Consider the following 14,980-nt stretch of genomic DNA (forward strand, 5'->3'; position numbering starts at 1 on the left):
AATCAACCTCTATCAGAAACAAGTCGGTGTGCTTCAACGCTTTAAAACAACTCATCCGATGACCATGTGGCCCTTGGCTCACCGGGGTCGATTAAACAGTCAAAGGGCGCAGATGTTTGCACTGAAGGTTTTGTGCTGGATTGGCCTACATTTTAGGACTACAGGTTTGATTAACTGTACCTTCAAGGACTCCATTTCAGTAGATTTCCTCACTAACGTTGTTGTGAAACACAATAAGCAAGGAAACTAAATGCACACTTCCTGCTTTACTGCATTACTTCAAATACTAAGATACTCCTCTAGGACACTAGTATTCACATGAAACAAAACAAAACATTGACACCATTCAACAAAGCACACTGGGTAATATATTCAACACGTGAACTGGTTGCTATGGACTCGTCGCTAGGCTTCCTCAGTCATTGTATATTTTAATCATAAAAAGGCAAAGCTGCCGAAGCAACAACGAAGAACATTATCCAAAACCCATCGTCCAATGTAATCCACTGCTTTTCAGTCCTCTGTATAATAAAACTGTTATCCCATATTTGGGATTCAGTATGCAGTCCCGGAACAATTCTTTTCAGATTGTTTGTCTCTGGAAAAAAGGACGCAAACCTCCTCCTTAGACTAAAAAAACGTTAGATGACCCACCCGTCAACAAGATTGAAAAAGACTTGACCCTCCGGTGGTCCATTCCATACAAACGCAACGGTCCCTTGCACCTCTTTGTGTATCACAAACTGTTCATTTTAGAGTTCCATACCTGACACATTTACCAAGGTGCGATTGTCTAAAGACAGAGTAAGAAAGTCTACAAAGAAAGCAGTGGCATGCAGTCAGGACTCTGTGTCACCCACACCCAGTCCTGTCTGCCTATTCAGACAGGCCCATTCTTTTTCGCTACAGTAGGAAGGAGGTATGCACATCGGCACTAAACCAAATCCCTTCTTATCTCCCATTGGAGGCTGGCCGCGGTCACAAAGGTCAGCTGTCCCGATTGTTTGGGCCTGTTGAGGGGAACACAGACCGAGTTAACCCCATGGGTCATGACTGGTCCTTGGACTCAGTGGCAATCGGGTTAATGACTGGCCAGCACTGCGTCTCTCCATTGTAACCCAGTGGCAGACACATAGACAAAACATGTAAGGAGGGTCAGCAACTTTTGGTGGCCTTTTCCCCAACATTCCTGATATGGACACTAATGAGTCCCTAAGGGAACAGGAGGTGCAGATATAATTCATCTTGCAAAGACACATTTGTCCTATATGCTTGACAATTGCAAATCCATAATGCATGAACATGATGTTTTTTTGTAGTTACATAGCTAAAGGATCGGCTTGGTGAAAGAAAGAGTGATTCCACCTGCTCACAGCTCTGACGAGTGCTATTTGCACTGGGTAGAAATGCATAAATAAAACCATTGTGCGTTCACACTAGGAACAAGACTAACGGATTTAGTGCTAAGCCGTAAGGTTCCGATTTGTCTCCATTTTGCAATTTAGCTTAATGATCAAGCCAAAAGGTATAAATGCACTTTGTTCCAGTAAGGATAACAAGAGGGTTGAGGTGAGTGAATAGCAAATGATCTAATTTTGTTATTTCTTTGGAAAATATGACAATTAGGGCTGCACAATAACAACATTTTTTTATTGTCATCGCCATATAGCAAAAAACCTTGCGAAAGACGGCAACACATTGTAAAAGACACTCAGCGTTTTTTTAAGTTAGTTGAAAGAGTATCAGTAAAGAAAACTGCCCCTGTACTATACATATATATATGTAACTATTATTAATTTTAAATGGTGCCTTTTGTGTTCAGTTCAATATTCATTCTGCAAATAAAATTATGTTGGAAAAGTTAGCAGTATTCAGCAGAAAGGCAGAACTGAGTACACTTCTACATTGGTTTATTTATCTTAAGTAATATTATCCTGATATTAAACAAGGTTATTGCAATTCACATAGTTCCCTTATAGCAGGCAGTCCCATCTTTATAAACTGAGATGACCCGCATTTTGCCATTGTGTCGGAAGACCAAAGAGATTATCTGAAGGATTAATGATTTGCTTTCAAATGGGAAACAGTCAACTAAATACCATCTGTAAGCCACCATTGTTGCGATCATATGTAGCTCCGTCTGTCAGTCATGTGTAGGATGGAAGGAGCTTAGGTCTTAACATCATATAAAGTTTCAAAAGGTCATTATAAGACAGAGAGGGCCAAGCTGGTCTTAGCAAGTCATTAGATGTTTTCATGATCAGCAGAAATAACACGTAATGTATGGCTAAAATGCAACATATATCGTTACTTACGCTCCATCTGCATTTCAACAAAAGGGCATCAAAACAGCTGTAATAAGAAGCATTTTATCATCCATTGCCTAATCTTTTCCATTTATGGTCTAGCTACACATAAGCCAACGGTGATGGCAAAGGCCATCATCTGTGATCACCCGAGGGCTCTAACCTTATTCCCATCCTCTGCCCCCCCCCAGATAACGCCACCTCCTTAGTCCATCAGACGCTTGGCTGTGTGTCACCAGAGGTGGACAGGGATTGCACCACCGGCAATGGCATGATCAGCATTTGACTTCTGTAACTATACCATCTGCTTCATCTAGCAGCTTCCCCTCCAGCCATGGCACTACTTCTTCCACTCAAATGGGCCCAACATGACAGCAAGCCACTGGATGAGTGGCAAGGGGGTGGGAAATTAAAGTTCAGAACCAAAACAAGATGTACAAGACAAAAGGGAAGGGCTTGTGTAGCAGCTGGTTTAGCTAATTTTACTGAAATAAAAGCATTTACCTATACCATTAACATCTACTTTTGAAAAAAGTAACCATGAGCTTGTTCAATGGATCCATTTCTCCTTTAAAACCACAAAAGGTACAACACAGAAATCCCTTAATAAAATCTACTGGATCTACTATAAGGCTTATGGACTTCAGTGAGAATCCTATTAACCAACAACACATCTAGACACAAATAAACAAGCAAAGTGGCACATGAGGGCAGCGATCCAGATATGTCCAGAAGCAACATGCCATCTCATTTGAGCATATCACGTAAAGAGTAGAAATATGGTGCTACAAAGGGCTGTTGGCGTCTTCCTGTGGTTCCCTGGAATGCACGCTGACATATGCCAGCGCCCGAGCAAGCTGTTAAACAAGCCATCTTAAGGCTATTAAATTGATTACGCATGGGAGGTCGTTTAATGTGCAGCACGGACAAAAATGACAAATGACCCTAAGAGAACCCGACCGACCGACCTTGTAGCAGTTAAAGTTGAAAGATTCTTTGGTAACCATGTTTCAGCATTCCTTAGAGAATTCTATGGAAGGCTTAATGTTGCTTTTTATCTCAAACTAACAGGAAGTATTTCTAGCACTGATGAGGTAATTGGATTGGTAGCCCTGCAGTGATCAATGTTAAATGACATCAAAAATCAAAAAAAGGTAAAGTATTTGTCTGTACTGTAGACATTATGAACATATTTCAGTACACCACCCACATCCATCACAAACAGACTCTCAGTGGAACAGGAGATCAATTCATAAAAAACATCAACCTCATAAGGGCATCTGTGCTTTCCCTGACAGTGATGAGTGGGCTTAAATCCTTCCATAAATCCAGACTGCAATCAAAACAAAGGCTGACGAAAAGACGGAGAGAGAGCCAGGCTCTCACAACAGGAGCAGGCAGCATGTGATCCCCTGTCTGCTGGTTGGTTGGGTTTGAAGCAACAGGATTTGGTTGGGAGGCCTATTGTGAATGCTGGTTAGCCCGCACGGGTCAGCCCGCACTGACCGGACCAGGCTTCATGATCCTCGTCACATGCGTGGGGTGTGGGATCTTTTGGATAGGGGGGGGCGCCACATGGTTTGGCATGCTTATATGATACAATGAGAAAAATGCATCAATGTGGTCTGAACCTAAGTCCTTCAGCCGTTTTTTCCCCTCCACTGTTACAAATCCTGACCAGTCAGCACACCGGTAGCAAAGCACCGTGGGAACAATGACAAACAAGGGGAAAGACTAGAGGACAGTGTCAGGCGCACTGGGGGAGTGGTGTAACAAAAAGATTCAAATCAGCCACTCCTGTTAAGTAATTTTCCAAACCGTAAGAAAGCCCCCAAACAGTTCTGTGTTATGGTAATGTCTTCACAGGCAAGCACAACATCCCGGCTGTAACTCTAGTGGGGCGTCTCCAGGCACACTAGGCCAGAAGACATCCTAACCAGCTCTGCAATGACAACAACTGGATATGGCCTGTGGGCATGACACAGGAAGCCATTCCTCTGCCAAGCTTGACAGGTGCCTTATTGTTCAGCTGAGCACACATTGTGCTCATAACTTTATTTTGAAGGACGTATCTATCCAGCTCAATTACCCTTCGACTGGTTAGCCATGCAGAAGGCGCTGTTAGAAATAGATGGGAACATTATTCTTCTTCTTCAAGGCCCTGTCTGTGCCCTATTGATGGGAGAATGCAACAGATCATTCCTTGGCACTGTCATTGTCATGGCTGCTGAATTGTTCTGCCTCTAGGAGTGTGCTGCAGGCAGTTGGTGTGATGGGGTAATTAGGCAGCCTAATTTTTAACTGCATTAAATTTGGGAAAAGTCTGTATTCCCTTCTGTAATGTAACAAAAACTGAATATCCAATAGAAAATCAAATTTCAAAATCAAAAATGATATAGGTTAGGAATTGGCTGTAACTACATAATGAGGAAAGACATGAATCCAATCTCAATTCGACATCAACAGACAACAACTACCGTTAAGATAAATATTTGTATGATATCGGAGAAAATCAGTATATTTAATTGGGTTATGTTTCGCTTCTGTGCACAATAATAGCAAATTATTCACTCATCACTACATTTGTCTGAATGCCCATTTAGAAGAGTGGTCAGATGAAAACTGCCTCTCTGATTTGCAGGCCTGGCAGCTTGAGTTAAGCCAAGGATGTTAAAGGAAAATATGTTAAATGTTATACCCGGCCATGAACATACTGGAAGTCATCTTAAAACACTCCTGTGCCTACTTAGTTCAGCACAGCCCCACGGAAAAGTAATCTTTTCCAGACATGAAACCCTGTGAAAAATAATAGTGTCTTATTGATTTCAACGCTCCAGGAGAAATAACTCTTTATGCTTGATCTGTTCAGATAGGAGCTGTGAGGCCAGCAGGAATCCAGAGCACTAGAAATGAAACAATGGAAACTTGAATCTACACTCAAGAGCACCTATTTGTTGTGTCTGCAGCCAGCCAACAGCGGAGGAATGGGTCTAGCCTATTTGTTTCTCTTTATTGGGAAGTTAGTTAGTTAGTATGAAGGCTTGACTTCCTGCAGGAAGACAGCAAAGGATATGGTGCTGGACGACAAACAACATTTGACTTGTTTACTCTCCCAGTGGAGTATACAGTGCATTGTATGCTGAATAGGCCACTGGAAGCAGCAAGTTATGAAGCACAACTGTAAGCTGCATGCTGTGTACAAGCGGACTGCCAGATATTGTGTACAGAGGATCAAAACAAATCTGAGGTTAGGGGAAATTGTTCTTTGTCTGAACATACTGACAGGCTCCCACTGCTGCAAGAAGTAAAGAAACACCAAATAAGAACACAATACAACAGGAAACAGCAGAGGGTGTGATTTTCGTTGACCACTAGGCCTACGTGTATGCATGTAGCCTAAGTATGTCATATGTTTTTTTTTTCAATCCACTCCGGGTTAATAATAACAATTAAATATGGCCTGTCGGACTATATAGCATGAGCATGTGAAGGCTTTATTATCCATGACCAGTTGGACAATGATGCCTTTATCGCCCCCCACCGTTTTCATGGAAGCACTCCACTAAACAAATTCATTCAAACATATTTCTGTGCAGCTCCAGTCAAATTACCCCCACGCGCACACGTACACACCACCACAACCATTACCAAAAATATGACGACAACTTCATGTCATTAACAGCTAAAAAAAATGTTTTAATATGAATGCAAAATGTAATGGTTTTTATTTTGCATTGAATTCGGTCTGTACGTGGAGCTAACGTGTTCCACGGTAAATAAACAAACAAAAGAGTATAAGTCAACGGCAACATTTAGGACACTAGCTAGCCCACTGCCGAAACACCATGTATCGTCCAGTTCTTTTATGTGTCCCATGGGCTACACTGCAAACGCTTCGGTGCTTGAAAGTAACTTCACCATTACCATCGATATGCCAATGACTTTCTCTGGCTTTCCCTACTCTCACTTTTAGCTGTACGGACCTTCTTAGTGTGTTGTTCGGCTCGGAGGGAGAAAATTACATTACGGTCTTACCTCAAAATGTGAGCAGTGTCCTGTCCAGGCTACGACGTTGCAAGTTATCCTAACTGGGGTAAAACCAGTTAAAGCCGCGTTAGTCGGACTCGCATGTCTCTCTTGCGGTGTCAGCCTCCAGACTCAGACTGAAGTGGCACTAAACCATAGCGATATCCATCCAGCACCTATCTCCGTGATGACAACACGCAAGGAAAAAGACTCCGCCCACCCGACGTCTGTGAACTCTCCAGTTCACTGCTGTCCATACACCACACACACGGTTAGCCTGTTGTTTGGTTTGTTGGGTGATATTTAAGGGAGACTAACAGGCTAAGTTCCACTAAAGGCTAAAGGTGGAACAATGAGCCTGTATGTAAACTAAGTCCTGTGGCTTTTTTGCCATTCACCACAATGCTTATTCTAGTCCATATAACCCCAATAAGTCCTATAGTGGCACCTTCTGGTGAACTGGCGAAAAGTTGCTTACTCAAATCTGAAAAAAATCCCTTTAAAATCAGATCCCTTTGAAGTACTTGTAATGTGTCTTGTTTTTGTAGTTAACGTTACATGAAGCCATAGACTGTAAAAAAATAGCCTGTAAATACAGCACATTTACATCATTTTTTCCCTACTATTTTTATTTTTATTTATTTTGGATACAAACTTTCTAAATTATTTACAATGGCCCATTGGTTAACACATTACAAAAAACAGCACTTTTACAATTCACAATTATTGACATTTAATAAGACGCATTCTAATCAGTGCTACAGGACACGACCACTTAAACTACATTCCCCAGGTATCCCATTGTATGACGCAAAAATGCTCGCGACAGCTGTTTCCATGGAGCCGATAGAAGCTGGATTAGCTTGTTGAATGGGTTTTGTCGTCGTTGTTGTTGTTGTCACGCGGCTTTTGGGATGTCAGGAGGAGAAAATAGCGAACATTTGGAGACTCTGTTTTCATTTGAGCTTCTGGTGGAATGTATCCGGATCGATAAAGACAGTCAAGTTTCCGACGAGTTGGCTCTAGGAGTACGACTGCTGGATTTTCCGACGCTGGTCATTTATCAGCCTCAACAAAGCAGTGGTGGCATTAAGCATGGAGAAGATCAGCGGGGAGAATACGCCTTTAACAGAGGGAAGTCTTGTTTCTTCAAAATGAACCTCAACTCACTGCATACCCATCTATCTAACACCCCTCTCTATGCTATGGTGTTGGATGTGAAAGAAGAGATCCCCAAATTAGTTGGTACCTCCCTCATCTCACTGGCGAAAGTGATGGACAGAATCAGGCAGGACGTGACTGAACATGGTGCTTCTACTCCCTCGTCTCACGGAGAGAGGGGGGTTGTTGATATATGCAACCTCACGGGGGAGAAAACTGGATCAATTTCCCTGAGTTACAAACTGCTAAGTCTGGGAGCTAGTTTACTGCCACATATGACAGAAAGGAAGGGTCTTGAAAGCACCAGTGTACACAGAGGACAAAACCTCGCAGGATCACGGCCTGTTGACTGTGGGAATGTCTATTCAGCCGCACCGGACAAGCCTGATGTAAGCAGAAACATAAAAAACAACAAATCATCAAATGAGAACACCTCGATAAATGAGGATAAACAGGACGATGGTGTCTCGGTTGCTATGCAGACGGACCCCAAGCCAAGAAGCCAAAGGCCTCAGACACTCGGAGAAAACAGTTTTGAAGAAGATTTAACTATGTTTTGTCCGCCACATCTCTTCTACAGTAATCATGCTGAGGAAAAAAGCAAAAATAAAGGCGGGGAATGCAAATTACAGAATCTAGTTTCAAAGGCCTTTACGTTTGAGGACACAGAGGAGGAGACTGAAGGTACAGGTTCTCCAATGATGGACCAGAGAGTTGGACATGATGTAAATATGTCAGGAAACCAAGAAACCAGTGGGGGGACTCAAAATGCCCTCAGGGAATCTTTACGACAGTTGCCTCTACTCAACGCTCTTCTTGTTGAGTTGTCACAGTTGAATGGCCAGAACTCACCCCAGCCCTTGTCTGTTCATCCCAATCTATCTTGGATTTACAGGCCTGCTTCCACGGAGCCTTCGGCGGGGAATTTGAACACACCACGAGAGGCGCAAACAAAATCTCTGCTGCAGAAAACCAGACACCTAAAACATGCACATTCCCCCAGATATTGTTCTACACCAGTAGTTAGGCCTGCATCTCTTAAAGTGAAAGACAAACAACAAGAGGCTTTGACTGAGAGTAAATCTCCCCGGAAGAAGCTCGTATTTGGTACAACTAAAACATTCAATCTAAGGCTGAAGCAGATTTCTCCCCCTAAAGTAAAACGTCATGAATGCATGGGCTTACTACAGAATGAAACAGAGTCCAGGGTGGCCAGAGGAAAGATGATTTCAAGTCAAAAGATTGTGAAGTCCAGCAAAAGAAAATCGGGATTAAATCAGAGATCCAGTCTGAATGAGAATGTTGAAAGCATCCCAGTGGGCTCTGCCCCACAGGAAACAAAACGAACACAGAGACCCCTGCATGGGAAAACCCAACAAGACAGGGACTCTGCGAGAATTTCAGACCAATCCTCCCTTTCTGACAGAGACCTGACATGTATGCACATCCCCAGTGTGGCTGGTGACAATGTGTCCCGAAACAAAGACAAAAAGGAGCATCACAGTGCATCCAATCAAGGCCAATCACGCTCTGAATGTGACAGGCACGGGGAGGAAATTGAATCTTCAGGAAGCAGCAGACACAGCAGCCCCAAATCTGCATTTTCAGACTCCAGCGGGGAAGAGAACCAGGAGGCAGACTACGCTGATGACTTTAACAGCCTGGAGCCCAGCGACGCCTACTCCTGCTCCCCTGACCCCGGTAGTAGCCCCGAGCCCTCTAGAGACAAGACTCCGCTGTCTCCTGTCTGCCCCGAGTTGCGCAACTCTGAAGGATTGCAGAAGAGAGCGGTCCTCCCCGTGCCCATCAAAGCCCCCAGGTCTCCACAGCGCGCTCTGAGGGGTACGCACATCATACGGCCGCGAACCCAAGCCTCGGCGCTCAGCATCTCCTCAGATGACAGTTTCCGAGACCCCGGGCCGGCTCCCTTACAAACCACGCGCTCCGGGAAACGGATGACGGCGAGCGGTCGAGTGGAAAGGAGCCCTGAGAGTGTCGTGTCATCAAGAGGTCAAAGGAGCGGGTCAAGCAAGAGCAGCGGTTCTGTTCCAGGATTTTCTGCAGAATCAACGTCCTCCGTTGAACCGCAAGACCTAGAGGAACTGGAGGATGAGCTTGGATCTCTGGATTTCAAAAAGGGGTATCAGCATATCTCTGAGCTAGTGGCCAACAAACTCCCTGGTTACACTATGTAAAGAAACAGTAAAGAACACCACGGTTGGTAGAGCGGGCGCCCACACAAAGAGGTTTACGCCTCGACGCGGCGGGCACCGGTTCGACTCCGACCTCCGGCCTTTTGCTGCATGTCATTCCCCCTCTTTCCCATCTTTCATGTCCTCAGCTGTCCTATTAAATAAAGGCCTAAAATAATCCTTAAAAAAAGAATACCACATTATGGTAACGTCAAGGCTACACTATTTCCTCTAATTTGTTGAAATAGAAGAGTAGCTAGTGTTGTACATATCTAGCAAATCTGTGTAAATCTTCCATTCATTTATGTCTGACAACTTCTTCGAATAAAAACAAGCTTTTTTTGTAGAAATAATGTGATCATTTTACATCGTAATCACTCAGTTGATAGGCTAGGATACTGTATATTTGCCTTCGTTGTTGGACCCGTCTTTTGGTGACATATAGGAGGATGGGAAATCTCTCTGGGCACACCGTTTATGCAAATGATTTGACATAATAAGCTCTCATTTCCAGTCGAGTTGTCACAAGCTGAAAATCTTCCAGAGCGCCTAAGGCAGCTCCTGATTTCAGGGTATTTCCTTGCCCACTTTGCATCCCCCCCCGCTAATATTTGATAAGCAAAACAGAGGCAGCTATTTGGTTCATTTTCAAACTGGTGTGATGGGTTTTTGCATGACACGGTTGTGTTTATGATATGATCTGTGGCAGTTGTGGGGTTTCATTGGGACAACTGCACCTTACTGATTTGCTTTAGTGGTCATTCATTATTATTATTAAGTATATATACTCAAGTACTGTACTTAGAGTATCTCAATTTATTCTACTTTATATTTATACTCCACTACATTTCAGAGGGAACTACCGTACCTTTTACTGTTCTGTACTACATTTATTTAACAGCTTTAATAATATTTTTATAGATTAAGATTTCAAAAATCTATATAAGGCATTGAACAGCATCGTTATACAATATGTAAGCAAAAATATGCAACGTAGTTCAAATTAGACTAGTTCCTCCTCAACCAGCTATGATTTTAAACTTGCAATATGCATTACTAATGTGAATCCAATAAAACACTGACCAAGTCCGTTCTGCATAGTAGTACTTTTGGAGTATTTTGTACACAGTGGCATTGCTCTTTTTACCTAAGTAAAACTCTAAGAGTCGCGTTTCCATATTCATATTGTCTGGTTTTCATAGTTGACTGTTTATTACTGAGATATTATAATCTAAGGTTATAAATTAGACCTTGTTTAACTAGTGTTTTACATTACCCTCTGATGTTGAATTTGTTTGTTAAGTAAACTAAAACCTTATGTGTTAGCATTATTAAATTATCTTACATATGCTCAGTCCTTTACTGAACAGTTAACGAGTTACTTGTACTTTTCTTGGGTATTTCCATTTGCTGCAATCATACTTTTACTCCACTACATTTCAGAGGCAAATGTTGTACTTTTCACTCCATTACATGTATCTAATGCCTTTATTTACTTGTTATTTTTCCAATTCAATAAATACATTATGATGTATTATTATGGACAAGGAGACTTGACTGCTACCTGGCAGTGTATGTAGTAAAAAAAAACAAAAAAACACATTAGACAGCATTTTGAAAGTACTTGTTTTTTAGTTTATTTTGATGCTTATACTTTTACCAGTATTAATAATTATACTAATACTGTGGTATTGCTACTCCTACTTAAGTAAAAAATATGAGTACTTCTTCCACCATTGAATGTGCTTAAATTAAAAATATAAAGTACACAATGTACATACTTTTACCAGTATTAATAATAATAATAATAATACTGGGGTATTACTACTCCTACTCAAGTAAAAGATATGAGTACTTTTTCCACCATTGAATGTGCTTAAATAAAATACATAAAGTACACAATGTACATACTTTTACCAGTATTATTAATAAAACTACTACTGTGGTATTGCTACTCCTACTTAAGTAAAAGATATGAGTACTTCTCCAACCATTGAATGTGCTGAAATCAAGTTCTGAGGTGTAGTGCTTCCTACCGCGCATGCGTCAACTCAATGTGTACGGAAGAGCCGTAGCAGCATGTTGGTCGGTGCAAACTGAGATGTTCAAACACGTTTTTCTGACAGGACCTCCAGGTAACACCTAACAGCCGGCGTGTAACAGTCGCTGTATACACAGACCAGTCAGCCAGCTGTCGGGACCCAGTGTCCCGGACAGGAAATACGTTGGTTCTGATGAAAGTTAGCTTGTTAGCAGTCTGACTCTTTAATGCAGCATGTAGCACTGCTAGCTGTTTGTGCAATATGAGCCACTGGACAATATCATGCACTATGCATATTTACTTATTCAATACTCTGTTAACCAACAATAAGTGCAATATGTCATTGTGTAATATATGTTTATATTAGTACTATTTTTAATAATATAACTAATTATATTTTTTCTGTTATACTTAATTGATTCTCCTGTGTCTACTTAATGTGTATTTGTGTTATTCTAAGTCATTTTTTTCTTTCTTTTGAGCTGCTGTAGCACAGGAATGTCCCCAGTGTGGGATTATAAAAATCTATCTTTCGGATCTTATATTAAATACTATATTGACTGTTTTTTAGTCGATATGACGTAATAATCAAAATGTATTTTGGTTTAATGTTATGTTCATTTAGTAGACTCCTTATTGACTGTAATTAAAAGATGCTAGCATCAGTAATGGATGGATTAAACATATCCCGACATCATACAGGATCCCAATTTCGAATTGTGATAGAGCCTAACGGTGTCTCTTGTTTTGCTTACAGGTGTGGGGAAAACCACTCTGGTGCAAAAAGCCTGTGAGGCTTTAGTGTCCTCCGGAGTGGGAGTTGAAGGGTTTTACACCGAGGAGGTCAGGGAGGGAGGCCGGCGAGTCGGCTTTGATGTAGTCACTGTGACAGGAGAGAGGAGCCACCTGTCACGAATCAGGTAGCAGGGTTGTCATCCTATCAAAAACAACCTGCTCTCTTTTATCGTGCTGCTTTTTGGTAACCTTAACCTGATTTTACTTTACAGAGATGCTGCCGGTTCATCTCATGGCAGACGGGAATACACAGTGGGGCAGTATGTGGTTGACTTGCCTTCGTTTGAAAACCTGGCTATCCCCCTCTTCAGAAATGTAAGACAGCAACACATGCTTTTAAAACTCACCCTCAATCAATAGATCACGCTAAGCAAAAATACTCCCTTTTCTCCTCCACTTAACAACTCATCAAACCTTTGATTTTCTCCGAATTGATGGAATAATTGGAAGCTTGCAAACACATAAATACCAGAGTGACATTTTTAGTGTTCGTGGTGCCGTCTGGCTGTCACTGACCGTGATTAATCCGACATGTAAAATGAGCCTGGAGAGACGCCTTCACATGTGTTGTAAAGGAAGGTGTCTGTGTCCTGGCGGCAGCACATTCCCCTTTCATCTGACTTAAAGATTCTCTGTAATCATTGCTGATCACCCGTTGCGCGTAACATACAAACACTGACACAGAAATGCTATCTGAGACAACAACATGAAGAGCGTTTACCACATGTTAGATTAGCCACATAAATGTCTACATGTCTAAATACTGAACCGAGTGTTTTTATTTATGCATGCTCATGCTTAATGCTAACATCCCTCGTCTCCAGGTAGGGTCAGCAGACGGGGGCAGCAGGAAAGTGTTCGTCATTGATGAGATTGGCAAAATGGAGCTGTTTAGCCAGTCGTTCATCAGGGCAGTGAGACAGACTTTGGAAAGCTCCTCCTGCACCATCCTGGGCACCATCCCAACCCCCAAGGGTAAACCTCTGGGTCTCGTGGAAGAGGTGCGGAGCAGCAGAGACGTCAAGGTCTTCACTGTAAGTGCAAACACCAGCACACTCTCTGGGAAAACATTTAGCTCAGTTTAGGAACATTTAAGTCTCACAATAGCTATACAGAAGGACATTGTTTGCACTACATGCACTTAGGAGGGCAGTCAGCCTGCCCAGTGACGCAGAAGGAGCATTGCATTATCCCTCTATTAAAGCAGGATTACCGCTAAATCATGCGTGACTGATTGAACAACAAAGGGTGGTCTCAAATGTCAAAAATAAGTTTATCACGGAAGACTCAGTTATAGATATTGTCATGCAAAATACTCACTACGATGGAGTAGTTACTATTCCCGAAACAAGGTGATGGGTCAGTATAAACAACATTTTGGCAAACATATGATTTGTAATTTCACTTATAAAACACTAGGTCAGAGATTAGGTTGGTAATCGCAAAGTGGACAATGTATAGTCAGAGGCTTAGGTCCCACAGGACATGACATGTGTCCCAGTTAGCACAGGCAGTACCATATTACATTCTCTGCAGACTGCCCACTTGCCATCTTTAATGATGTTTGCTTATTTCCTTTCCCACTTAGGTGTCTAAGGAAAACAGAAATGACATTCTACAAGACATTTTAGCAACACTACAAAGTTGTCTTAAACGTACAAGCTAAGATGGAGATTCAGAGTCCCTAAAAGGGAAAGACACTGCGCTTGTTTCATTTGTGTCAGTGTGTATGCAGTACTCACAGCCAGACCGCTCAGGGAATCTACACCCGCTTCATAACAGGTTCATGACCTAACTTGAGGGGCTTACCGAGCTGCCGGAGGAGTCAGTGTGTCACATGCATATATTTATGTACACACATACATTTTTTTTTGTCTTTCTCATTTAGCTTTAAAATTAATTGCATGCTAAATAATAGATTGTGAGATGCAACACAGCGGGGGAATCGTTCAGTTAGTGTTCCCCGAGACAAAGACTGCTAGTCCCCAAAACAGCAGTTATATTTTTTATTCAGCTGTGGGTTTAAAATAGACTCGAGCAAGCACTTCTCACTTGTTAGCTTGTAATATTAATTTGTTCACTAGGACAAGTGGTGCTATTTTATTTGTTGTAAAGGGACAAGCAGAGTAGTGCCCCTGTTTATTCATTTAGAGCTTTGCTATGTGAGCCCCCCTTGTGTTTGTCTAGTCAACCTGAGTGGGCTCATTGAAAAATATCAATATTTAACGGTGCAACTGCGTCCAATCCTGTCATGATTTATTCATCCACTAGCATGAAGAAAAGAATAGAAAAATAAACGGGTATTATCTTACATATATTGGATTGGTTTTTCTTTCTTTCTTGTATTTTAAAAGGTGGGAACCGTTCATTTGTTTAGCTGTTGCAAATGGTTTCATACTGATGATAAGCTTCAATGTTGTTTTCTTACTCATCAGCACCAATAAATATGCTATGCAGTT

At 41.9% G+C, this 14,980-nt stretch overlaps 3 protein-coding genes across 6 annotated transcripts in view; 2 read left to right on the forward strand and 1 right to left on the reverse strand.

Annotated features, from left to right (window-relative positions):
* The window catches only part of LOC117960130 (signal-induced proliferation-associated 1-like protein 2), an 83,644-nt gene extending 76,975 nt beyond the window's left edge, over positions 1 to 6,669 (reverse strand). For 2 of the 4 annotated variants that reach the window (XM_034897797.1, XM_034897795.1), the window contains exon 1: positions 6,334 to 6,669. The gene's annotated coding sequence lies outside the window, so the exon portion shown is untranslated. The remainder of the gene's footprint in view (positions 1 to 6,333) is intronic. The other 2 variants (XM_034897798.1, XM_034897796.1) reach the window with 1 other exon arrangement.
* Positions 6,670 to 7,106: 437 nt separating this feature from the next.
* map10 (microtubule associated protein 10) lies at positions 7,107 to 10,029 on the forward strand. The gene is made up of 2 exons (XM_034898804.1): positions 7,107 to 9,695; positions 9,871 to 10,029. The coding sequence occupies exon 1, from the start codon at positions 7,247 to 7,249 to the stop codon at positions 9,686 to 9,688; it is 2,442 nt and encodes an 813-aa protein (XP_034754695.1). The 5' UTR covers positions 7,107 to 7,246; the 3' UTR covers positions 9,689 to 9,695; positions 9,871 to 10,029.
* Positions 10,030 to 11,693: 1,664 nt separating this feature from the next.
* On the forward strand, positions 11,694 to 14,834 carry ntpcr (nucleoside-triphosphatase, cancer-related). The gene is made up of 5 exons (XM_034898805.1): positions 11,694 to 11,820; positions 12,484 to 12,646; positions 12,734 to 12,836; positions 13,346 to 13,555; positions 14,110 to 14,834. The coding sequence occupies exons 1-5, from the start codon at positions 11,727 to 11,729 to the stop codon at positions 14,185 to 14,187; spliced, it is 648 nt and encodes a 215-aa protein (XP_034754696.1). The 5' UTR covers positions 11,694 to 11,726; the 3' UTR covers positions 14,188 to 14,834.
* Positions 14,835 to 14,980: the final 146 nt, after the last annotated feature.

The sequence above is a fragment of the Etheostoma cragini genome, chromosome 17 (genome assembly GCF_013103735.1).
Source record: "Etheostoma cragini isolate CJK2018 chromosome 17, CSU_Ecrag_1.0, whole genome shotgun sequence".
NCBI classification, from domain to species: domain Eukaryota; kingdom Metazoa; phylum Chordata; class Actinopteri; order Perciformes; family Percidae; genus Etheostoma; species Etheostoma cragini.

What these genes read in the sequence shown, in the direction of transcription:
- map10 (XM_034898804.1), top strand. Translation starts at nt 7,247, where the DNA reads ATGTCAGGAGGAGAAAATAGCGAACATTTGGAGACTCTGTTTTCATTT.
- ntpcr (XM_034898805.1), top strand. Translation starts at nt 11,727, where the DNA reads ATGCGTCAACTCAATGTGTACGGAAGAGCCGTAGCAGCATGTTGGTCG. An exon ending in AGCCACCTGTCACGAATCAG is followed by an intron (nt 12,647 to 12,733) that starts GTAGCAGGGTTG and finishes TTTACTTTACAG; the next exon opens with AGATGCTGCCGGTTCATCTC. An exon ending in CTATCCCCCTCTTCAGAAAT is followed by an intron (nt 12,837 to 13,345) that starts GTAAGACAGCAA and finishes CCTCGTCTCCAG; the next exon opens with GTAGGGTCAGCAGACGGGGG.